This window comes from Lactuca sativa, chromosome 8 (genome assembly GCF_002870075.4).
Source record: "Lactuca sativa cultivar Salinas chromosome 8, Lsat_Salinas_v11, whole genome shotgun sequence".
Taxonomy (NCBI): Eukaryota; Viridiplantae; Streptophyta; class Magnoliopsida; order Asterales; family Asteraceae; genus Lactuca; species Lactuca sativa.
In genome coordinates this window covers 156,198,307-156,226,023 of record NC_056630.2, presented here as the reverse complement: position 1 = coordinate 156,226,023, position 27,717 = coordinate 156,198,307, and the positions used below count along the sequence as shown (strand labels likewise).

General features: G+C 36.9%; 1 protein-coding gene and 1 pseudogene across 1 annotated transcript; both read right to left on the bottom strand.

Moving 5' to 3' along the window:
* Positions 1-11,276: 11,276 nt before the first annotated feature.
* LOC111886663 (recQ-mediated genome instability protein 1-like) lies at positions 11,277-15,871 on the bottom strand (annotated as a pseudogene).
* Positions 12,017-13,381, bottom strand: LOC128127863 (reticulon-like protein B2). Its single transcript, XM_052766580.1, has 4 exons — positions 13,292-13,381; positions 12,932-13,173; positions 12,774-12,860; positions 12,017-12,071 (listed from the first exon to the last, which is right to left on the bottom strand). The coding sequence occupies exons 1-4, from the start codon at positions 13,379-13,381 to the stop codon at positions 12,017-12,019; spliced, it is 474 nt and encodes a 157-aa protein (XP_052622540.1).
* Positions 15,872-27,717: the final 11,846 nt, after the last annotated feature.

Here is a 27,717-nt window from a genome sequence, read left to right as displayed (position 1 = left end):
TAAAAAAAGTTTTTTGGGTCATGAAAATGGGGATGTCATGCTTATGTAGGGTTTTCTTCTGTCATAGAAAGTTATTCAAATGATAGTTGGATTACAAATATAGAAGACCTCTCTTCTATAAGTGATTGGGTGCTTCTTCTTGGTGGAGGTTCCATTTCACGGGCTTCTAAAAAATAAACAAGCATCAAAAATTCAACTTTGGAATCTAAATTTGTACCCTTGTAGCTGCTTGAAAAGAAGAAGAATGGTTATGAAATTTGATTTATGAAATTCTTTTGTTTCTAAAGCCTATATCACCTATATTTATACACTATGATAGTGTTTCCACCCTGGCAAAATCATATAGTCAAGTGTATAATGGAAAGTCGCTACATTTGGGAGTTAGGAACAGTATCGTACATGAGCTCATTACTTATGGTATCATTTATATAGAATTTGTCTAATCTCAATAGAATTTAGCTAATCATTTGATGAAGGGGTTGGCTAGAGACTTTCTAAAAAAGTGTGTTATAGGGATGAGTTTAAGGCCCAATTAATATCTCGATGTGTGAGATATCTAATTCCCTTCTAATACAATGTTAGAATTAAATTCAATGAGGAAAGCTTACTTATGGATATTGGAGCACATTTATGTTATTCCATCCCAAGGTATATGTGTATAAGATGTAGAGTTAAAGCATGTTGATTAAGTTCTTAATAGTTCTTTTGAAAAAATGTTTTAACAGGTGCATGATATAGAAGGACTACCTATATGAATGTGAAGTGTTGAGCTTCAAAAAGCTTGGGCTAGACTTTTATGCACTCATGAATGGATAGGATACATGTCGGTAATAGTGTCAAGTATGAAACATTAGATTTTGTGTTTAACGTATGTGTATAGTATCTTTAGTTAGTCAAATGAGTTGAACGGTTCAATCCTTAGTACACCCAGATTCTCGACGATTTGAAATGTATATTATACTAATATGAAAATTCAATCTTCAAGACATTTTCATTTATGCATGAGTTTCGTTTTGTGTTTTTTTTTTTTAATTAAGGATTACACTAAAATGGTGGATGAATGTTGGTGATTTTAGTGTTCTCAACACATTTTAGTGTAGTTATTATTAATATTGTATTAGCTTGAGTTCTATTTACTCACCGAGAGGGGAGGTGCAAGGTGCACACTCGAAGTGATAATATATGAACTCAGGAATACGGGGGAGCAGGAGCAACGCCCTTGGGTATGAGGTTCCAAGGGCCAGTGCCCCTAGCGGGGTCTAAGGGGTAGATCCCATGGCAGGGGTTCCAGGAAACTACCATCTTTTGGCGTGAATTTTGGTGTAACCGATTTTCAACCATTTTCTTCCTTGTATAAATGGAATGTAAATGTTCCACGAAAAGGGTTGAACTCTCATATATACGAAATTGAACATAAGAAATTTTCAATCTCATCAAACAAAAAACAACTAAGTGTTTTATGTGTTTTAGATTTAGAAGTGGTCTGACTTCTAAATTATTATTCTTGGATTATCCCAAAATATGATTTTGTTATACCCCATGCTATAGGGTCGAAATCATAGATTTTGGAAAGTAATTGCAATTTCGATCCTAAGAAATCCAAGTATATTCATATTCTTAAATGATATCACTCATACACAATCTCCTACCAGTATTATTTTGTGATTACAAAATTAGGATTGGTTTAGGGTGATGGAGTGGTGGGTATTTTCTAGGGTAAGTGGTGGGGAAGTGTTGATGATTCGTCATACATAATCCTGAAAGTTTCATCAACCCGTTATGGACATGCATACAACCTAACCAATATATCTCCTTAGTGTTGGTTACATGGTATATATTAATCAGCTCTATCATCAGCCATGCCATCTTATTAGTAGAGTTTACTTCCAAGACATGTCACTTTATATCAAAATATTTTTGGAAAATATAAGCTAGACAAGGGTAGTTTGGCAATTACCTATTAAAACAATATTTATTATCAGTATTTATGGTATAGCTTCTAGATCGATTAATTTGAACAACTGTGTAGGTTTGAATCGGTTTCCTTTGACTGGTGCATTGAATAGGATATTAATTGTCATTTGACACTTACACACACACACACACACACATATATATATATATATATATATATATATATATACACACACACACACACATACGTGTCAATGTAATGTTCCATTGGTTGCACTAATTAATAAAGAATTGTGTTTTGTGTATAAGGAAACCCTTCTCCTTCATTGTTTTATGTTAAATTCCTCCTACAAATTATGTATTTTATTTGGTTTGTTTCCAACATAGCAGTGTAGAGCCTGGTTCTATGGGTGTAAGGTTTTGTGGGTGTCGATTACAAAAAAAAAAAAAAAAAAAAAACAGAAAAGAGTTTGTCCTGATGGTTTCAACAAATTTCCATGGGGTGCAATCTCAATTCTAAAGTTCACTGGAAGGAATTACCATCAATGGAATGTTCAGATGAAGGTTTTATTTGAATCACAAGATCTTCGGAATGCGATCGAAAACAGTTTTGTTGAACCAGGAGATCAAACAACTTTTTCGGCCCAACAATGCATAGAATTGAAAGATACAAAGAGGAAATATGGGAAGGCTATTTCCTAATTTACCAGGAAGTTGATGAAGTTATCTTTGAAAGAATATAATCTTCAACTACATCAAAAGAGGCTTGGGATACATTACCCAATACTTATAAAGGGGAAGACAAAGTAAGAGCTGTGAAACTATAAACTCTCAGATGCGAGTTTGATGGTATAAAGATGAAAGAATTTGAGTCGGTTGAGGATTAATACAACAAAATTGCTATGTTGACAAATCAAATCAGATTAAATGGAGAAGATATTGTTGATAAAAGGATTTTTGAGAAAATGCTGAGAACTTTAACAAGAAAATTTAAATGTATTGTGGTTGCTATAGAGGAATCAAAGGAATTAGAAACATTATCTTTGGAAAGTTTAGTGGGTATGTTGCAAACCCATGAATTGTGAATAAGGCAATTTGATGATTCCCCGATAGGAAAAGGATTTCAAGTTTCAACCAAATGAAAAGGAAAGGAACCCGAAAATGATTTTGATGAAGATAAAAACAAGGATGATCATGATAGAGGAACTTCCAAGGTAGAAGAACCCTTCAAACGAAAAAGAATACCTTTGCTAAAAAAACAATGTTATTATTGTCACAATTATGGTTATATAATGAGGTTTTGCAGGAAGAAGCAACAAAATGAGAGTCAAAAAGATATCAAGTTCATGAAAGAGTTCGAGAAGACTATGTTTTTGATTATTGAAGAAGATGATAAAGACTTTATGGATGATTATGTTGTTTCATTAAACAGTTGTGATGCTGTACCAGATGAAAAGATTTTGGGCAATGTTTATGATGATTCTTTCTGTAATAAATTAGAAGCCGTGAAGTTCATGGTTGTGGATGTGTTTGGTGATAAATGTTTCTGATTATGTTTTCGGTGATGATGTTTTTTGGAATCTTGTCTAGCTTAAGGGGGTGTGTTGGAAAATAAAAGCTAGACAAGGGTAGTTTGGTAATTACGTATTAAAACAATATTTATTAGTATTTATTATCAATATTTATGGTATTGCTTCTAGACCGATTAGTTTGAACAATTGTGTTGGTTTGAATCGGTTTCCTTTGACCGCTTCATTGATTGAGATATTAACTGTCATTTAACAGTTACACATAGGTGTGTATACGTATGTGTCAATGTAATGTTCTGTTGGTTGCAGTAATTAATGAAGAATTGTGTTAGGTGTATACAACAATCCTTCTCTTTCATTGTTTTTTGTTAAACTCCTCCTACAGATTTTGTGTTTTATTTGGTATGTTTGGTGTATACAACATATATATATATATATATATATATATATATATATATATATATATATATATATATATATATATATATATATATATATATCGACACACACACACACAGTGACAGAGCTAGACGAGACGTTGGGGGTACAGTTGTACCCTCAAAATAAATTTTATATATTAAACTTTACATATTAATTTTCTATATTTAAGTAAGCTTAACTACCATCCATCCCTAGCTTGAAACATTAAATCTCGCTGTCTGTTTTTTTTACATCTCAATATTCCACCATCCATTCGGAAATTTTTGTTAAAAAAATACAATTTCAAGAAGCTTCATGTTTTTACCCATATTTTGATTATTCAAATGTTATTTTAAATCTCGATTATGTTTGTATCCCGTATTAAAAATTCTGGCTCCACCACTATATACACGTGTCAATGAAATGCTCCGTTAGTTGCAGTAATTAATGAAGAATTGTGTTTGGTGTATACGACAATCATTCTCCTTTGTTTTCTGTTAAACTCCTCTTACAAATTCTGTGTTTTATTTGGTTTGTTTCCAGCAAAACTAAAAGTTGGTTTACCCATTTCTTATAATCATGATATTCAAATAATAAATTAACGACACAGATAAACACCCCTCAACCAATTAACGAATATGCTTTACACATTAAAACACCTTCAAAGTTTCCGAAAAGGAAAACATACACATAAGTCTAACTAAAAGATCCACCTCACAAAATGCAATGATGAGGGGAAAAACACCCATTGACTTATAGGATATCTTTGTTTTCATTGAGCGTGATAAACCAACTTTTTTCCGAACAAGGTGGCATCGCACTTAACTCAAACCACAATGATATGTGAAGTCTTGTCAAAAAGAAATTAAATTGCCAAGTCATATGCACGGTTGTTATGAAAAAAAGGGACATCGAAGGAGATAAACGAATTAATGTAAACAAATAGAAAAGAAATATCATATAAGTTTTTGTCTCATTTATAGGATTGGATACAAAAGGGTTTCTACCTATCGGTGACCTCCTTTGAGATTGAGGGTTGAAGTCTCGTCGTGGACATATTCGAAATTAGGTGTTGTTAACTTAAAAGTAAATTAAATTTGTTATTTAAAAAAATTATAGAATTAGGTTACAAGATAAATTAATTAAACTGACGTTAAATCAATAGACAAATCAAAGGTTATCATAGATCTACCAATGATTATAATAATGCTCTAGAGAGTAGCGATGTTTTTGCCTATGAAAATCAAATGTCACATACGCGTCGCATAAGTTTTTACCAAACTATGAGGAGGTTTTTACCAATCTTGCCCATATTCATCTATGAGGAGGGTGTGCAGATCAGAGGTTATCATGTATCTACCAATGATTATAATAAGATTGAAGAGTGTAGTGATGTTTTTGCCTGTGAAAATCAAATGTCACATACACACCACATAAGTTTGTACTAATCTTGCCAATATTCATCTATGAGTAGGGTTTTTATCAATATTGCCAATATTCATCTATGAGTAAGGTGTGGTACCATTGTTATCTACCAATAAAAATAATATTGTTAAATGAAAATATTGTTTAATTGTCTCTTCCTTATTGGTTGTTGATTATTATCGTTGAGTTCCTCAGCTGTATATATACACTGATGAAAATTATCTATAAAAATTATCTACCGTAAAAAAAACAATCAAGGGGTGGCAAACACCGCCAACACATGCCACATATTATTACCGGCGGTAATGCCTTAAATATAACTCCCGATAAAATAGGCGAAGAATTGAGAAGGGTGTCGAGGGTAAATCTTTTTGACATATTTTTGGACCTAAGCTTTATTGGAATTTGAAGATAGTCAAACAAAACTTAGAAAATATATGATATTGGAAGTTGGTAAATGATAGCTAAAAACATAACTGAAAGTTAGAAATTGAAAAATTGTATTGTAAAAAGAATGTACAATTTTGAAATATATAAAATAATAAAATATAATAATTGAAAGTTCCTAACACTTATTTTTATTTATTTAAAGTAAAAGATGTAAGTTGGTATATTTGCAAGGGCGGATTCTTCAGCCCGATAGTATACATTTTTTTTTATTAAGATGTAATCTCATGAAATATTAATGCCACTACTATTTTACATTTGATTCATTGATTGGAATTTTTTTTTTCTATTAAGGTGCATTCTTTTGAGATACTGTGCACTTATATTTGCACAAAGACATTTCTTAATTTAATTTTTTTAAAAAACAAAAAAATTAAACCTTAAAAGGTTATAAAAGCTATTAAAAGCTTGTTGTGGGACGTACTCTTATTCATCATATTACGGTTTGCTAATGATGAGAAAAAGAGTTTGAGTTGCATTTTATTATTTAAATGATAATAATTTTAAAGTAAATAAACAATCAAGTAAAGATAAAGATGTGTGATTGTGGAGATTTGTTCTCATAATAACTTTTAAGATAAGAGGGAGGCGGTTTGGCGTGAAGGAAAAGCAAATGGTAAATGGAAGAAAACCGACCACACCAACAAGGTTGCAATTATTTAATTATAGCCATAGACACACAAGACTTTAATTATAGATTTTTGTTTGCTTGTCAACCAAGGGATGACACTTATTTATTTCTTTAAAATTGATATATTGTTTGAATATTAGTATATTTTAATACAAAAAGTTTACTAATAAATATACTACAAGATTTTTTTATGTCTTATTGAAAACATGGTAATTTACTGATTTGACCGGTTTGTTGGTTAAATCTTTGTATTATTCAAAGATTGTAAATGTTACTACAAAGTTGTAAAGGTTCATAACTAAACAAAGTTGGGAGATTTATTTTTTTTCTTTTTATACAAATTTGAGAGATTTATAAACAATATATTTTCTTTAATATTTTAATAGCTTAGAAATCCATATATTATACGGGTTCATATCTTAAAAGAATCAACTTATATTTATAAATATAAAAATTATAATAATATAAAACTAAAATATGAGGAAAAATAAAAATATCATTTATTTTAAATTAGTTACCATGATTTATATGTATTTTTATTTAATGAAAAAAATTTAATCCTAAAAAATAAATTTAAATTTAAATTTCTAATAGGTTTAAATTGGTTACAAATACTTAAAATATTAGTTCCCTTATTTAATGGTGTTTAAACACAAAGAAATTGTATATTAGGAAAATCTCAAATAACTTATTTTAAATTTTGAATTTCAAATCTAATACATATCTTGATTTATTTGAATTTTAAAAATTAAATTAATAGAAAAAATTATGTAAGACCGATACGTGTCAACCTGAAAATGAATGATAAAATTTTAAAATAATACTCTAAAAAGTGACAACTAACACAAATTATTTTTATTTATTAGATAGTATAAATTTAGATATAAATATAGATTTTAATCATCAACATTAATATATAACTTCTTTTTTCTATATACTTTTTCACTAAACAAATTGTTAATTTGGCGAGTTTTTTTGGTGTAGTTTTTAATAAGAAAAAAAGATTTAAAATGAATAAATTCATTTTTATCTCTATAAAAAAGTTTTTCAATTTGTCTTTTATAACCTTTCTATAAATTGTTTATGTATAATTATTTAAAAACCCATGCAAGTATATATATATATATATATATATATATATATATATATATATATATATATATATATATATATATATATATATATATATATATATGAGGGTTTAATTGAAAAAAAGATTGAGAATGAGGGAATCATTCTCAGCTACACATGTATTTTGCCGCAAAACATTTGAGCGTATCGGCAGAAATGGGTAACGGATACACATGTGTTTCCAACCAAACATGTTTCTTTAAACTATGTTAATTATTACATTAACTAGTTTATAACACGTGAGAACCACAATTATAAAATTAATTAAACTTTCATATTAAAAAATCAAAATTATCAATTAATTATTTTAAATTAATTATTACTTAAGAGATATTTTTTGCTATATAAAATTATAATAGTTGATTTAAATAAATATGTGAAGTTATATCACCTTATAATCTGTACTAATTTTATTTTATTTTTTAATCTTATGTTATTAATTTAATATAATTATAGTGAAAAATTTTAAAATTTGATATTTTAAATGGAGAATCAATTATTAATTTAATATAATTTGAGTGAGAAATTTAAATTTTGAAATTTGAAATTTATAATTAATAGGTTGACAAGTGACATGATAGATGACATATAATATTAATGAGTAGTTCTAATAGTATGACACTTGTCAATATGAGAATAAACTTATTCATTCATTAGAATAGGAAGCTATACAAATAAAAAAACATACTTTTTTTGTTTTTTGATTTTTAGAAAGCTATTTTTATCGAAAAATAATTTTAAATATATCAAAATTCGTAATTTTTATTCTTTATAAATACACATCTATATTGATATAGTTTTAAGATAAAATAATATATATATATATATATATATATATATATATATATATATATATATATATATATATATTTTAGAGTTTCAGCTCTCACTATTGATAAGTGAATAAAAATGCAACAGATTTTTATTACAGTACATTCTTATCACTTATCAATAAAATGTATGCTTAACATTTTTTTATAGTTTAAGTATCGTTTATATATAAATATAATACATAATAAAATTTTCTTACCTAAAATATTTTTTTACATCATCTTTCATCACATGTTATATTTATATATGAATAAAACGTGTATTAATTGTCGTCATATGTTATATTTATATTTGAATAAAACATTTATCAAATTTTTTGTTACAGTTAACTTGTTATTCATAGATGAATAAGTAGTATGTTAATAAAAATGAAGTGTTTTGAAAATTTGAACTACTTATTCATATATCAATAACAAATGGAGTGTAACAAAATTATAATAAATGTATTCTTCGTATATGAATATAACATGTGAGGAAAACTAATATACGTTTTATTCATATGTGAATATAACATGTGACGAGAGTTGATGTAAATTGTAAAAATTTTATTATATGTTATATTCATATGTAAATGATACTTAAACGATAAAAAAAAAATTAATCATATATTTTACTTTTATTCAGTTATGAATAAAGATAACTGAAACTATAAAAAAAATACAAATTTTATTTTATTTTAAAACTATATCAATATGGATGTCTATTTATAGAGAATAACAAAATTATGAATTTTGATATATTTAAAATCGTTTTTCGATAATATCTCCTTAAGAATTAAAAAAAAAAAACTATGTGTTTGTGTATATTATGGTAATGATTAGCATAGCTTAAGGAAACATATTTTGTTGGAAAGCACACTTGTATTCTTTTCCCATTTATGTCGGTACGATGGAGGTTTTGGCGACAAAAATAAATGAGTATCTGAGAATGATTCTTCAATTCTCAACTTTTTTATTTTTTAATTAAACTTACCTCTCTCTCTCTCTCTCTCTCTCTCTATATATATATATATATATATATATATATATATATATATATATATATATATATATATATATATATATATGGGATTGTTTATTTGAAATTCTAAAAAAAAATAAAAATCTTGAAATTCAACATCAGTAACATATTTTTTATGTAACATTCCTAAATTTACGACCAAAAATTTCATTTTTAATTTAATAATTCATAAAACAAATTATTGAAAACATCTTGAAGTTATCTCATATCATAAAAATCTCATACGTCATATCTTTCAAAACATGTCGTAATATAATAATATTAGAGTACAAAATCACAAGAACATCATAGTGCGGAAGTGTTATGATTTCTATCCAGCTAATTCCTCAAATAACACACGTAGAAAGTGTTATGATTTCCATCCAGCTCTTCTGGCAATTCCAGCTTGTAAGCTTGGTTGCCAACTCTCTCAAGAACCTTGAATGGTCCAATAAATATTGGACTCAGCTTCCCTCTCTTTCCAAATGTTATAAGTCGCTTCCATGGCAAGACTTTAAGCAACGCCAAATCTCCAACTTCGAAGGTCATTAGTCGCCGCTTCTTGTCAACATAACTGTTTTGACGATCTTGAGCTGCTAACATCCTTTCTCTAATCACCTTTAGCTTTTCAGCAGTCTGATGGACTATCTCCGATCCCATGAACTATTTTCTCCAGCTTCGAGCCAACAAGATGGCGTACGACACTTCTGTTCATACAAGGCTTTATAAGGTGTCATCTTAATGCTTGAATGGTAACTATTGTTATAGTAAACTCTAATAGGGGCCGATGCTCATCCCAGTTATCTTCGAATTCTAGGGTACATGCTCTTAATATATCTTCTAGTGTTTGAATTACCCTTTCAATCTGACCATCAGTCTGTGGATGGGTACTCAAACACAACTTCATACCTATTTTTTCTTGTAGGCTCTTATAAAAGCTCAAGGTGAAACGACTTTCATTATCTGACACAATCATTAGGGGAACATCGTGAAGTATTACTATCTCCTTCACATCGACATCTGCGAGCTTATCCATAGACCATCTCTCATTAGCCGCTATGAAGTATTTAATCTTTATGAATCAATCCATAATTACTAAAATCATGTTGTGACTACTCTTTGTCCTGGATAACTTGGTCATAAATTACATGGTGATGTTTTCCCATTTACCCATGGGTACAAGTAGAGGTTCCAAACTCCTGTACGGTTTCTGATGTTGCACTTTAACTCTTGCACATGTCACACACTCAACCACATACTTTACAACATCGAGCTTCATCGTCGGCCACCAGTAATAAGGTTTCAGATCCTTATATATCTTGGTGCTGCCTGGATGAATCGAGCATATAGTCTTGTGAGCTTCTTACATGAGAAGATCTCTCATTCCTCCCATTTTAGCACTACTAGAAAAACAACCTTTTACGACGTGCAATGCATGTCGTAAAATGCTCAGACGACGCGCAAATGCGTGTCAAGAAAGGCCCTGTCATAACGAGAGACGACACACTTTTGCGCGTCGTCTATAGACGACGCGCATTTACGATGCGTACTTACGACACACGATTTACAACGCGCATTTACAACACGCAATGTGTATCAAGGAAAGGCCTGTCATAAAGGAAGACGACACACATATGCGTGTCGTAACCTTACGACGCGCATTTACGACTCGCATTACGTATCATTAAAGCCCCTGTCAAGAAAGGCCATGTCATAAATGAAGTTGACACACATTTATGTGTATCGTAATTTTATATGTTTAAAAAAATATTATTTATAGATTTACTAATTTTCAAATTAAATTTGTATTTAATGTCTCATAATAGAAAATAAAATATCATCTACAAAAAATACAATCCATTGCATAAAATTTAATGTCATACAAATAATCGTTCCATGGAAAGATAAAACAAATCAATAGAAGTTGTAACAAAAATTTACCAACTAATTAGATACAATAAATATAAAAAAAATATACCCTCAAATACTTTTCAAAGTCTAATCTTCATGTATGCTCTTCAACTCACTTCTCCAGTTTGTATAGATGAGAAAACCTACCCACTTGCCTTTTGATTCATTGACCTTCTGAGGAGCACAAGTAAGACAAAAAAGCCACCTTCAAGGATTTCAAAAAGAAGGGGAATCAGACAGTATGTGTGACACTTTGCATTCACATATCACATAACAATACTTTTGTAGCAACTCTTTTAAACCCACATAACTTGTATATTCCATTTTCCCAAGGTATTTTGGGTATTTCAGTTAGAGTTAAAAGTTTTACAAGCTCCTTATCTATTTCTTCAATATGATTTATGTTTATGGAAAGTTCATGAAATTTCCTAAACATAGTCGCTACCTGCATTAACAATAACCTTCCAATCTAAATCTTTTAACACAATGAAAATAAAATAAAATGAGAAAGTATGAAATTAAAACAAACCTCATTTTCATATAGCAATTTGAAGTCTCTGGACATTTCATTAGCCAACTTAATCACATTAGGCACATGTATGTAAGTCCTAAAAAATTAAATCTATAGGCGCAAAAATAATAATAATAATAATAATAATAATAATAATAATAATAATAATAATAATAATAAAACATTCAATATAAATGAACTTGTCCGTAAAAAACAAAAAACCGATAAAGAAAAAGATTAATTGACCATCTAACCTCCTTGAAATCCTCAAGAAAGCTTCATGGCCAATCTCAAATCAGATGCCCTTATATCAAAGGGACACCTAGACACAGATCCAAAAACAAATTTTAAATTAGTAACATTCGAACCAAAGGTCCTCCCAACAAGATTAGAAAAAAACATAATAGAATTTTAAAATTTGGTCTTTCCAATTTATACAGAATAGAGAGGGATTAAAATCGAAATACACAAATTGAATATGAATTAGAACCAAATTTGGGTTTTTACTTCTTACAAGTCATTACACAACAATTTTTTTCCTTAATTGTCTCTGTGTACACACTTAAATCCAGGAAAAACCTTCCCAAAATACCCTTACTGTCCACTCGTTATTATTCAAATAGTGGGAATTCTTTCTGGTCATTACCCAAAAACTTAAGATCTAAAAAGAAGAAATTATTCAAGATACCCTTTTGTATATAGCAGAATGTGTCAGTCATACATGATCAGAAACTCAGACTACCTACCAGCTAAAGTCCTATGTAACAAAACGCAGCCTTAAGGATGTTAAAGCAATTAACTCACATATGTATACAAGGGTTAAAAACTCAAACCAACAACCAAGGATAGAGACAATCCATAAGGTAAAAATGACCAACATGCCCACAAGTTGTTTTTGTAGTTAAAAGTAGCATAAAATTCATCCATGTTATTGATAAGGAACTCAAAAGTGGGTAGATAGATAGATACACTCATAAATCGCTTTAGATCCTTCCATGTAGTCATTTGCCTCAACTATAAGCACCCCTGATTGATCTGATCTTTCAGCAAGAGAGCAACACAATCACACAGTTCTTGTGACAATCTAATGTCAGGGAAGTTTGGAGGAGACCTATTAAAAGAAAAAGCATTCATATATTCATGTACAAGATTTTTGTACTTGATTATAAAATAGCAACTCACTTGTTAACGAAGGAAGAAATATTAGACCACAAGAATAATATCGCAAGAGCAAGTATTAGAAAGTGACACAAAAATGGAACAAGATGATAGCCTATCCTCTCACAGAGAAGCCATATGACAGTTGCAGAGACCAGAATGGCACCAGACATTTGCTTTTGTCGCCAGAGTAAAATATAAGCAGCTGAAAATAGAGACTTAAGCCGATCAAGATATCTGAAATTCTGAATTGAGTCCATTACATACTTTTATGATTTATATCAAAAAATAGGTATATCATATGTAAAAGAAATTCCATTGTCATCGACAACAGATGAAAGATATGATTTGATCTAAAACTAAAATAAGATTGAAGAGATTTACTTTTTCCAGAACCGTGAGCAACGTGCAGAGGTTTCCGACGACCAAAGAGGTGGCGCCTTCCGAACCAGATTGTGTCTCCTCCTCATCCATATTAAGCTTGCGCTTTTGTTACACCGGCAATTGATGACACTCTTCCATTAATAGAAGAAGGTGAATTGTCCTGCTTATGTATGATATTGTGTTTTGTTTATTTGTTCAGTTCAACTTAAAATGAAAAAAAAGACATTTAAAGGTTTGTTGATGATGTTAGCATAACATTAACAAATCTTGTTTAATACATGTATTAATTTATGAGTAAATAAAAATTGAACATGATATACCTTCTTCATCATCCACATGTATTGGAGAGACACTGGTATTTGCTGATCCTGAAACATATTCCCTATGAAGGGCAACAGGAATTGAAGAATTTGATGACACTCTTCCATTAAAAAGAGTTGTAGTAGTGGTACGTAAAGTACATGAACACACAGTGAATATACTTTAAAAAAAAGAACATGGACAAGATTTTCTAAATTTAATTAAAAGGAACAAAACAAAAGAACTTGCATACCTACATCCTCTATGTTTCATTATTATAAGCCATACATCACCAAGTTATACTATATATCCATACATACAACAGTTACTAAAGAAAAATATAACTTTGTCATTAAAGATTTTTTTAGATGTACCAATGTTAGATGTGTTGAGTTCTCAGGCTGGATAACTAAAATTACCTATATGTAGTAATGGACCCTGAATTTAGGATCTTTAAATGCAAAGAAAAGAAACAGGGCCTTTAGTGTATTGTATTCCCTTATTTAACATGGCTTATACTATGCATAAATATGGCACAAAAAGCATACAATGCATGGCAATAGAGATATAATCATATAAACAAAATGAATCTTAACTAAACTGTTTGTCAAAAAAGTTCATTATGTTCATTTTTATACTCCCTCCGTCCCAATATTATTGTCCACAGACAAAAAACACACAGATTAAGAAAAGCATTAATTACCACTAACTTTATATAATAAAATGACAGTTTTGTCCTTACTTTTCATTTAATGTTCAATTAAATGTTTAGTTGGTTAAGTAATAATGAGGGGGTATTTTGGTAAAAATGTTATTTATTTTTAGAAATGGACTATTATTTTGGGACAAACCAAAAAGGAAAGATGGACTATAATATTGGGACGGAGGGAGTATTAAACAAACCAACATGAAAAAATCTCCTTCAATACATATTAAATTCTGAGGTAAATATAAATTCACATACCTTGATCATCTACCTGCATTGGAGTTGCATTTTGATTATTTGAGGATACTGAAACATGATCCCTATGAAGGGGAACAGGAACTGAAGAATTTGAGTAGCTCTAGTTGGCCATGCAGCATGAGTAGCTCTAGTTGCTAAACAGGGTGCAACTCCTATTCTTGTTCTGAAATTAAACACAACATACAAATTAATAGTTTGAATTTAACAAAAATCACTTTCACTATAAATATCAATCTTTGGTGCCTCTCATTTTTGATCTAATCTTTAATGGTTTTACTCTTGATCAATGAGTAAACCAGAAATGAGAAACACCCATATGTTCACACAACAAAAAATTATGTTTTTACTCCAAGAACAAATGAAAAAATGAAAAAGAAAGTATTACCACATGAAAAATGTTCATCATCAACTAACCTTTTGCCTCTTGGAGGCTTATTGACTTCATTAACAAGTCCTTGCGTTGCTGCATCCAGCTCCTCAACTAGTCCTCCTAAAACTCGACACACTTCTGGAACCAGCATTAGTAGCCCATGCCTTACATTTACGTTAGAAATAGCAACCTAAAACGGGAAAATTGATCTAGATTTACTCTGTTATGAACAAGAATATGTAGCAGTTGTAAATTATTCCAGTGAGTGTGAGGACTAGAATACAGAACCTTCAATCCAGCAGGTGAAAGGGCATCTATATCTTTAATAGGTTGGTATTCCATGCCAAAGATTTGTTGAACACCATCAGTCATAGACAACTTAAGGCACCTCTTTAAGCTAGAAGGTGCCTTCTTGTATCGCTCTTAAAGAGGTTGTCTAATATTTACAATCTCATTAACCTATGAAAATATATTTATGTTAGCTTGAAGCATATGGAAGCCAATCCCTAATGGTATTTTAACATATACAATGTATTTTCGTAACCAAAGCAGTTATTAAGCTAATATCACCATCTAATGAAGTCCAATTCCTACAAAAAATCATCAAAGAAGAACTAACTAGAGACAAAGAAACAATAAAATACCTGTAACACAAAGGGTCCAGGAAGATCAACGAGGTGCATTTGATGCACGTTATCTGGAAGAAAGCCTGCCCCGCAAATGTTCATGTCAGAATGAAAAAACTTCTCAAAGCAAAGCTTAGCCTTTTTGTTGCATCAAATCTGGAAAATGCAGGGACGTTTGTCTAGAGACCACGAAGACAAGCATCCAACCATTCACGTCGTAGTCTCAACCCTAAATCTTCTAAATTTTTACTAATTGGACAAGCAGATGCTTCACTCGTACCAACACTGCTAGTTCTGGAATATTCCAAAGAATAACCCATCTGGTTTGAAGGTGGGGGCGGGGGGGGGGGGGGGGGGGGGGGGGGGGGGGGAGGCGAAGGCGGAGGTGTTGGTGTGTTGAAGAAGGCCTAAAATAAATCCGAGACCTGAAGCCCAAAAACCCTCGATCAAGAGCAAGAAAGAGCAGATCCACCAACAGAAAGAGAATTGAGAGATGTGTAAGCCATGAATGCATCAAAATCTTGGCGAAATCATATGAGTAAACAGAACCCCATATATGATTTTAGGGCAAAAAAAAGGGTAATGGAGAAAAGAAACGTATGATGGCATCAATGATTTATACACATAAGGAAAGAGAGAGAAAGAGATGCAATTGATTTATTTTGTCTGTGTTCAATGATTTATACAAATGAAACGTATAAAGCCGAGGCTGTGATGATGACCATATGGGATAACGAACGGCTTACTCCGTCGCAGGTGCAATATGCGTGCATTGATGTTTTTCTGAGTTATAGAAGGGGGAGGTTCTTGATTGAGAGAACCTGAACTAATTCTATGTTGAATTCACAGTTTTCGATCTAAGGCACCGTTTCTCAAGAACAAATTAGGGTTCTTAATATTTAGGGATCTACGATTTAGGGTGATTTGGGGAGTCGTAGTAGGCGGGAAGTTTAATTTTTTTGGGAATGGAAAATGGTTATGAATGATTTAGGGTTCTTAGCAGAGAATTTTAGAAGGAGAAGAAGGAGTATCAGGCGGGGTGTTTAATTTTTTTGGGATTTCATTTCCCCAAAAAAAATACGGAGAACACGCCTTCTTAAAAAATATAAAGCGACACCTTTACACGACACACTTTTTATGATAAGTGCCCTCCGTGTTTCTTTTTTTTTTTTCTTTTTTTGACACTAATTTCAAGGCAAGCATAAGTGCGTGTCCTTTATCCTTTAAATTTTAGAATAGATGACATTATTTTTAGGGCGCACGCTTTTGTGTATCGTAAATCAATGTGTGTCATTGTTTGCGCGTCATTAAAGGGCAATTTTCTAGTAGTGTAGGCATCCAAATCATGTTTTGGAATAACTTCAATCCTTGACTGTTTATAACGAATTCCAACGTTTTACCTAAACGCTCTTCTTTTCGGTTATCTCCTTCCAAAGCTTCCTCGTGAGCTTTCTTATTACTCTATATAACTTTTGATACAACATCAATTCTCACTTCTTTTGGCTTCTTCCTTTCCATGGTGGTAAAGTGTCTCGCAACCGTAGTCCTTGAATAATTCTAGCCATCGTCTTTGTCTCATATTCAACTCCTTTTGATCGAAGAGATATTGGAGACTATTATGATAAGTGTAAAGCTTACATTTTGTTCCGTAAAGAAAATGTCACCATATTTTTAGTGCAGAAACTACCACTGCCAACTCCAGATCATGAGTGGGGTAGCTTTTCTCATGATCTTTCAGTTGTTGAGATGCATAGGCGATTAATTTATCTCTCTAGGTCAGAAGTCAGAACACGCCATAACCCAACTCCATATTGTATCATCCATAAAATTTACGTTAAATTTAAACTTTTAATACTAACAAAAGAGTCAAATAGTAATTGTTTTTACAAAACATTTCCAATTCTTTTATCATCAGAGTGTACCAAAATAGATCATGAGGATGAGGAGCGGTACAGTCACGCCTTTGCCTTCTCTCGCTCTCCTGAAGTACCTGAAACAATAAACTACAAACTGTAAGCCCGAGGGTTTAGTGAGCTACCCCCAAAATACCAACACCACACTGACAGAAACCATAGCCATAACGATCAATCAAACAGCATACATACTGGGCCATCGGCCGGACTGGTCCGCCCTCCTGGGCCTACAGTCTATCTGAATCTATCCCGATCCTTCAGCATGACTGGTCCGCCGCGTGGTCCTGTAGTCTCCCTGGACCACTCAGAGGGTGTGTTGGCCTTTAGCACAAAGCAGGACTGCCTCAACCCAACCAACAAACAACTAACCATGTACACATACTATCATATATTGGCACATACACATAGCAAACATATCTATCTCATTTACCATTAATCATAGAGTTTCACTCATAATTAGAGCATCGACCTAACAGGTCACTAACATACCAATCCTTATGGATCATAAAAGCATAACAACCATTCTAAACAGGATGAATTCTAACATAACAATAACATAACACCCATCCTAAACCAGGATGAAATCTAACATGGAAATAACAAAGCAACCATCCTAAACCAGGATGTAAAGCATAAAGGGCCGGCCTTGGTGCTGTAGACCCTATCGATATAGTGAGGATAACTCACCTTGCAGATGTCGATTCGAAGAGCAAACTCCAACTATCGGATCACTTGACACCGACTCCACCACCTATAACCATAGCACAATATACTCATAAGTTCTCACTCTTATGAGACACCCCATAACCTCTTGTGATTCCTGATCAAGGTCAAAATGCTTAGTCGAGGTCAACCGTCCTTGTTGACCTCAACTCGCCGAGTACACTCGGCCACTCGCCGAGTCCATGGAACACATTCCAACTCGCCGAGTCATCGGAGTGAGTCGTCGAGTTCCTTCGAATCCTGATCAATCCTTAAGGCCACCCGTCGAGTTTCCTCCTTGCCACTTGACGGGTACACACGCATGCATATCCTAGGGAAAATCCATCCGACTCGCCGAGTTGTTCCTCAACTCGTCGAGTTCTATGGTGATCTTCATCGGACTCGCCGAGTTGTTCATCCAACTCGCCGAGTTCAATGACCATCTTCATGTGACTCGCCGAGTTCATTCTTGCGACTCGCTGAGTCCATCCAGTCCTCTTTCCATATTGACTTGTTTTGAGCCATGCAGCGGCTCCAAATCACAGATCCAAGCTTCTAGGGCATACTTACCACGTACAGTTGCAAACTTTACGTGCATGTATGGTTATAAAGGCTCCAAATGTCTAATTTAAGCTCTTAATGGAGCTTCTAGTCCAAGAGGGACTTCAACCACAACCAATACAGCAAATTCATGACTCTAGCATCCAAGGAGGGTCCAGATCTGAAGTTACAACTTCAGATCTAGCCCATAGCTCAACATCCCAACTTGAAAATCCATAAAAATCCCTAGAACTCAACAAAAGGGAAGAAAAGGAAGTAAAAATGGTACTTAGATACCTTCAAACGATGCTAGCTGAGGAAAAACCCGCTTCCCACTCCTTTCTTCCTCCAAGATCCTCTTTTCCAAGCTTCAAACCCACACCAAGGCACACACACACACGAATTAGGGTTTCAAGGGCTCTCAAAGACTATAAGGAGGCTAAGGCTCCTTTAAATAGGGGTGCAAACCCCGGGATTTAGGGTTTCATCTGTCAGCTCCTACTCGCCGAGTCCCAATAGTGGACTCGCCGAGTAGGTCACTAAACACGTGTTCTCACCTCGCTGTTACTCGACGAGTAGGTCGACCAACTCGTCGAGTAGAGATTTATCCATAAATTCTTAATTAATTAATACCTGAGGATCGGGGCATTACAATTCTCCCCTACTTGAACTAGACTTCACCCTCGAAGTCCGCTGAAGGAAACAATGTCGGGTAATGCTCGCGCATTTCCGCTTCCGGCTTCCACGTCCACTCGGATCCCCTCCGATGTTCCCACTGCACCTTTACTAAAGCTATTTCCTTGTTTCGCATAATCTTCTTCCTCCTTTCCAAAATAGCTACAGGCCTCTCCACATAGTTCAGGCACTCATCGACCGGAATGTCATCCAATGATACCACCGCCTCCTGATCCATGATGCACTTTCGCAATTGCGAAACATGAAATGTGTTGTGGATCCGGCTAAGTTCCTCCAGAAGCTCTAGCCTATAAGCCACCTTGCCAACCCTGGCAACAATCCTGAACGGACTGATGAATCGGGAACCCAATTTTCCCCTCTTCCTGAAACGGATCACACCCTTCCAGGTTGAGACCTTCAGGAGAACCATGTCACTCACCTAAAATTCCAACTCAGATCGGCTTCGATCAGCATAACTCTTCTGTCGACTCTGAGCGGTCTGCAGCCGCTGTATAATCTCGGTAGTTTACAGAACTACTTTTATCCGACCCATCACCCTGTGCCCAAACTCGCCCCAACAGACTGGGGTCCTACGCTTCCACCCATACAACAGCTCGAAAGGCGGGGCGCCAATACTGGAATGATAGCTGTTGTTATAGGCGAACTCTGCAAGAGGTAGGTGGGAATCCCAACTCCCACCGAAATCAATGACGCATGCCCTCAACATATCTTCAAGGGTCTGAATGGTCTGCTCACTCTGCCCATCCGTCTGCGGATGGAACGCTGTACTGAAATGCAGCCTCGTACCTAGTTCCTCGTGGAACTTCTACCAAAAACGGTAAGTAAATCGGACATCCCGATCGGAAACTATGGAAATTGGAACCCCATGGCTAGAGACAATCTCGCGAACGTATAGGTCGGCTATTTCTCCGCCGACGAACTCTCCCGTATAGCTAGGAAATGGGCACTCTTGCTCAATCGATCCACAATAACCCATATAGCGTCGAATCCCTTTGCCATTCTTGGCAATTTCGTGATGAAATCCATCGCGATCCATTCCCATTTTCACATGCGAATCTCCAAAGGCTGCAGCTTACCATGCGGCCTCTGGTGCTCGGCCTTGACCATCCTGCAGGTCAATCACCTCTCAATGTACCAAGCGATATCTCGCTTCATACCAGGCCACCAATAACTCAAACTCAAATCTCGGTACATCTTGGTAGCCCCCGGGTGAATAGAAAAACGAGACCTATGAGCCTCCTCCATCACTGTCTGCCTTACTCCTCCAGTCATCGGAACCCAAACCCGACCATATCGAGTCAATAGCCCGCAGCTACCCTGAAAAAACCGGGCGCTTCCGTTCTTAATCCTTTCAAATTTCCAGTTCTCCGGTTTCATACCCTTGATCTAAGCACCCTGACCAAACCTACCAGCGGGGAATCCACCACTATCCTCATACATCTAGCTGGGGTAGAAGACCCAACTGACTTGCGGCTCAGAGCGTCCGCAACCACATTCGCTTTACCAGGATGGTAAAGGATCTCGCAATCATAGTCGTTGACTACATCCAGCCACCTGCGCTGCCTCATATTCAAGTTCGGCTAATCTATTATGTGCCTCAAACTCTTGTGATCCGTGTATATGGTACAACGGACCCCGTACAAATAGTGCCTCCAAACCTTGAGAGTGAAGACCACCTCTCCTAGCTCAAGATCGTGCATGGGGTATCTCGTCTCATGCGGCTTCAATTTCCGCAATGCGAAAGCTATCACTTGCCCCCTCTGCATGAGGACTGCTCCTAAGCCTGTGATGGATGGATCACAATATACCACGAAATCCTCCACTCCCTCGGGGAGTGTCAACATTGGCGCCTCGCATAACCGATGCCGGAGGGTCTCAAACGCCCTCTGCTGCTCCGGGCCCCACCAGAAATCCACTCCCTTCCTCCTTAGACGAGTGAGGGGTACGGAAACCTTGGAGAAATCACGAATGAATCTCCGATAATACCCTGCTAATCCCAGAAATCTCCTGATGTCTGAGGGAGATCTCGGAGTCTCCCATTGCATAACTGCCTCCACCTTGGCCGGATCGACCAAAATCCCATCCTGGTTAACGAGATGTCCAAGGAACTGATCCTCTTGCAGCCAGAACTCACACTTCGAGAACTTGGCATAAAATCGTTCTCGTCGCAGCACCTCCAACAGCTCCCTGAGGTGCTCCTCATGTTGCTCTTGGGTCTTGGAATACACCAAGATGTCATCTATAAACACAATGACCGGGCGATCGAGCATCGGTCGACAGACTTGGTTTATTAGATCCATGAATACTGCTGGCGCATTGGTGAGTCCAAACGGCATCACCACGAACTCGTAATGACCATAACAAGTCTGGAACGCAATCTTCTCTACGTCTTCCTCCCTCACGCTGACCTAGTGGTATCCTGATCTCAAATCGATCTTGGAAAACCAATATGCACCCTGCAACTGGTCAAAAAGATCATCTATCCTCGGGAGCAGATAACGTTTCTTCACCGTTAACTTATTCAGCTCCCTGTGCGAACCATCCTTCTTCCTGACGAAGAGGATCGGTGCTCCCCAGGGTGAGCTACTCGGTCGAATGAACTGCTTACCCAGCAGCTCCTGCAGCTGAGATGATAGCTCCAGCATCTCTGGCGGTGCCAAATGGTACGACGCCTTGGCAATTGGGGCCACACCTGACACTAGATCAATCCTAGACTCAACCTGCCTCACCGGAGGCACTCCGGGTAACTCCTCCGGAAACACATCAGCAAACTCTCTAACCACAAGGACTTCTGAAACTTAGAACTGCTCCCCAACCCACGTATCTACCACATACGCCAAATAACTGACACACCCGTGCTGAATATACTGTCGAGCCCTGGCCGCCGAACAAAACCCTGATCCCGACCTGGTGCCCTCACCATATACTACCAGTTCTCCCCCACTTGGGGTTCGAATCACTACCCGCTATCCTTCACAGTCGATCATGATGCCAAAACGGATAAGCCAATCCATTCCTACAATCACGCATACATCCCCCATGGGGATAGGAATCAAATCTATCGGGAAAGACACCCCGAAAATCTCCAACTTGCATCCTTGGTAGACCGAAGAAGCAGAAACCCCGTGCTCGTTGGCGATCGAAACTCGCAACGGACACTCAAGATCATCTATCAGCACACTGAACCCTCTAGAGAAGGTCTGAGATACGAACGACTGACTAGCCCCCGAGTCAAATAAAACCAAAGCAGGCAAAGAATTTACTAAAAACATACCTGATCATAGGCACAACCAATAAGAATAGTATAAATACAATAACTGAGATAGAGAATAGAAACATACCAGCAACCACATCCGGTGCTGCCTTGGCCTCCTCGACAGTGAGCTGGAAGGCGTGACCCTGAGCCTTCGGAGTCTCCATTTTGACTGGCCTCCCATCTCTAATCCTCACAGTAGCTGGCACGGCACCCTGCGCCGGCCTAGTGGCGAGCTACGAAGAGTTGGTCTTCACATGACCAACCTGATGACAATGGAAGCAAATCCTCATATCTGCTGGAGGGGCGGACTAACGACAGTCCCTGGTATAGTGCCCCTCCTTGCCACATTTGTGGCACCCACCTCCTGCTCGACAAACCCCTGAATGAGCCTTGCCACACTTTACACAAGTGCGGCTTTGATGACCCCCGGACCGTGTATCAGCGGTTTTAGACCGCTTAGGAGCCGGCTGAGACTGTGCCGGTGCCTGACGCTGCTCCTTCAGCTGCAACTCTATCTCCAACTCACGCCGCCGCGGGGCTTCCTGAAGATCCAGAAGGGTATTGCAACGCTGTGTAGCCACTAACTGTCGTATATCTGTCTTAAGCATACTCAGATAACTGGTCATCTGAGATTGCTCTGACGCAAACTCCGGGCAAAACATAGCCCTCTCCGTGAACATCCGGGTAATCTCCATCACTAACTCCCCATCCTGTCTCAAGGTCAAAAACTCCTGAGCAAGCCGCTCCAGTTCCACACGCGGAATGTAGCGGGTGCGAAACATATCCTGAAACTGCTCCCAGGTAATAGCAGCCCTCTGATCATCAGTATACAACCCAGTCATCAGCCTCCACTAGTCCTTCGCCCCAAGCCTCAGCAGGTTCAGGGCACACCTGACCTTCTGGTCAGCAGGGCATGAACACGTGAAGAGACATCCCTCCACGTCAGATAACCACCTCATAGCCCGAATAGCATCCTGTGTACCATCAAATGTAGGGGTCTTCGTATTGTCGAAGTCCCGGTACTGGAAAGCCCTGCCAGCTCCTCCTCCTCCAACCCCTACAGCAGTTACAGCCGAAGTGGCTGCAGCGGCAGCAGTCTCTGCTAGAGCGGCATACCACTCATCAAAATACTCGAACATCGCGGTCTTAATCGACCCAAACATCTCTGGCAGCTGCGCTCAGAATGCAGCATCAATCTCATCGTGCATGATCTCCCGAATCCGGGCATCCAACTCCTCAGTCCTTATCTGAACCACGGGCTCAGGTGCTACCGACACCTCTAATCCTCTGTCTCCTGACCCTGATCCTGATCTGGATCCCGAAGCAACACGTCTAGTCACCACCATACTGCAAACACACTCAATGACTCAGAAAAATCGTATAATGATGGAAGACCAATTACCCTCAATCCCTAGGGGTTGTGACTTCCTTGATACGCGTATGGGTCCTATGCTTTCAGTAGTATGGGCCCCTACTACCTTCCACACATACCCATATTTCTCTCAAGAATCACCAAAATGCCCTAAACTATATTTAACATAATATGCGCTCAACCCTCACTAACAGGGGACATCGCCTTAACTAGCAACTGATCCTGTAGTTCCGCACCACTCACGCATCCATGAAAATTCCATCATCCCCTACAGCGCTAGTGTACATTGGCCGTACATAGCGCTGGACCCGATAGACTTTTGAATATCCGACCCTACACTAAGGTTGAATCGGACATTCTCAGGCTATAAGATCTTGACTACCCACAGCTGTGATGCATACACTAAAGATCTACAGTTATGATGTCAATCTCATATTTAAGAAACCCTAGGCTAATAGGTATCATACAATCAGGCCAATCTATCATGCGATTCCTGAAAATACCTAGCCAAGCACTAGCATGATGTTCTAACATATCAGAATATCAAATAACTGTATGGTATTTTGGGGCTTACTTACAGGCTCCGGCTGATCGTACCCTTTGCATCCTCCATCCTTTATTTTGAAAACCATTTTAAAACTTATTTTCCGAAAATCTCCTTGATTTGAGACTGGATTGACACGAGTGTTCATCCAATTCACTCAAACCAAGGCTCTGATACCAACTTGTAACATCCATAAAATTCACGTTAAATTTAAACTTTTAATACTAACAAAAGAGTCAAATAGTAATTGTTTTTGCAAAACATTTCCAATTCTTTTTATCATCAGAGTGTCCCAAAATAGATCATGAGGATGACGTACAGTCACACCTTTGCCTTCCCTCGCTCTCCTGAAGTACCTGCAACAATAAACTAAAAATTGTAAGCCTGAGGGCTTAGTAAGCTACCCCCAAAATACCAACACCACACTGATAGAAACCATAGCCATAACGATCAATCAAACAACATACATACTGGGCCATCGGCCGGACTGGTCCGCCCTCCTGGGCCTATAGTCTATCTGAATCTATCCCGAGCCTTCGACATGACTAATCCGCTGCGTGGGCCTGCAGTCTATCTGAATCTATCCCGAGCCTTCGACAAAGCATGACCGCCTCAACCCAACCAACAAACAACTAACCATGTGCACATACTATCATATACTGGCACATAAACATAGAAAACATATCTATCTCATTTACCATCAATCATAGACTTTCATTCGTAATTAGAGCATCGACCAAACAGGTCACTAACATACCAATCCTTACGGATCATAAAAGCATAACAACCACCCTAAACAGGATGAATTCTAACATACCAATAACATAACACCCATCCTAAACCAGGATGAAATCTAACATGGCAATAACAAAGCAACCATCCTAAACTAGGATGTAAATCATAAAGGGCCGACCTTGGTGCCATAGACCCTATCGATATAGTGAGGATAACTCACCAGGCAGATGTCGATTCGAAAAGCAAACTCCAACTATCGGATCACTTGACACCGGCTCCACCACCTATAACCATAGAACAATATACTCATAAGTTCTCACTCTTATGAGACACCCATAACCTCTTAGTGATTCCTGATCAAGGTCAAAATCCTTAGTCAAGGTCAACAATCCTTGTTGACCTCAACTCGCTGAGTACACTCGGCTGCTCGCCGAGTCCATGGAACACATTCCAATTACACTGGTCAAAGATGTGTTTGCTCTAAAGATCTGGAGACATTACTTGTACGGAACGAAGAGGACTATCTTTACAGAACACAAGAGCTTACAACACATCTTCGGCCAGAAGGAGCTCAACATGAGACAACGACGGTGGGTCGAGCTACTCAGTGATTACGAATGCGAAATTCGTTATCATCCGGGTAAAGCCAACGTAGTAGCTGACACCCTGAGTCGGAAGGAATATTCTGGTCGTAGAGTCAAATCATTGACTATGACTATCCATTCACACTTGTCCACCCAAATTAAGGCAGATCAGCTTGATGTTTTGAAGCCCGAAAATGTGGCGGGTGAATCCCTAAGAGGGATGGATAAGAACTTGGAGGTTAAGGGTGACGGAGCTTACTATTTCATGGAACGGATTTGGACCCCGAACCTAGGTGGTTTCAGAAATTTAGTCATGAACGAGGCACACAACACTCGTTATTCCGTACACCCGGTATCAGATAAGATGTATCTGGACCTCAAAAAGTTATATTGGTGGCCTAACATGAAAGCAGAGATTGCTACCTTCGTGAGTAAATGCCTTACTTGCGCAATGGTCAAGGTCGAATACCAGAAACCCTCCGGTCTTTTACAACAGCCGGAGATACCAGAATGGAAGTGGGAGCGGATAACTATGGATTTCATAACCAAGTTGCCCAAGACAATGGGTGGACTTGATTCCATATGGGTCATCGTCGATAGACTTACCAAGTCTGCACACTTCCTGCCGATCAAAGAAACAGACAAGACGGAGAAGCTTATATGGACTTACATTAAGGAGATTGTAGTACTGCACGGTGTTCCTTTATCCATTATCTCGGACAGAGATAGTAGATTCACTTCGAGGTTCTGGCAGTCATTACAAAGTTCCTTAGGAACTAGGTTGGACATGAGTACAACCTACCATCCGCAGATCGACGGGAAAAGTAAGAGAACTATGCGGACCTTGGAAGATATGTTGCGAGCCTATTTGATCGACTTCGGGAAAGCATGGGATAGTCATTTACCCCTTGTCAAATTTTCCTATAACAACAGTTATCACACGAGCATAAAGACTGCTCCATTCAAAGCCCTCTATGGCCGAAAGTGCAGATCCCCTCTGTGCTGGGCTAAGGTGGGTGATACCCAGTTAGCTAAGGGACGAGTTCCTGAAAGCACTCTCACAGGTCTGGAAATCATACGGGAAACGACGAAGAAGATCGTTCAGATCTGTGAACGATTGAAAGCCTCCAGAGACTGACAGAAAAGCTACACTGATAAACGTAGGAAACCATTGGAATTCCAGGTGGGCGACCGCATTCTATTGAAAATCTCACCATGGAAGGGCTTGATACGCTTCGGAAAGCGTGGAAAGCTAAATCCAAGGTACATTGGGCCTTTTGAGATTCTCGCAAGAATCGGCCTTGTAGCTTACAAACTTAACTTGCCACGTGAACTCAGTAACGTACATCCTACCTTCCACGTCTTGAACTTGAAAAAGTGTCTGTCCGACGAGACTCTTGTTATTCCACTCGACGAGATCAAGATCAACGAGGGCCTCAACTTCATGGAGGAACTATTAGAAATCATGGACCGAGAGGTCAAGCAAACGAAACAAAGCCGTATCCTGATAGTGAAGGTTCGCTGGAACGCCAAACGAGGACCTGAATTCACTTGGGAACGAGAGGATCAGATGAAGCTAAAATATCCTCATCTTTTCGTTTAGTTATTTTAACTTCTTATTTGCTTTAATTCTAATTTCTGGACGAAATTCCTTCTAACGGGGGGATGACGTGACAGCCCGAAAATTCCATTCTGTATGAACTTTATCAGGTCAATAGAAGTTATAACAGTCACAGTAAATTTTCAGACTTTTCTGTATAAGTTTGAGTATTTCGGGATTTACACTTATGGAGATATCAGGAGAGTGAATGCACTAGGGTTTTG

Bases quoted from the DNA above. Each gene is read 5' to 3' on its own strand.
- LOC128127863 (XM_052766580.1), bottom strand. From the start codon at position 13,381: ATGGATGAGGAGGAGACACAATCTGGTTCGGAAGGCGCCACCTCTTTG. The intron at 13,174-13,291 runs GTAAATCTCTTC...AAATCATAAAAG, and splicing joins TGCTCACGGTTCTGGAAAAA to TATGTAATGGACTCAATTCA. The intron at 12,072-12,773 runs GTGCTTATAGTT...ATCTGTGTCTAG, and splicing joins AAAGATCAGATCAATCAGGG to GTGTCCCTTTGATATAAGGG.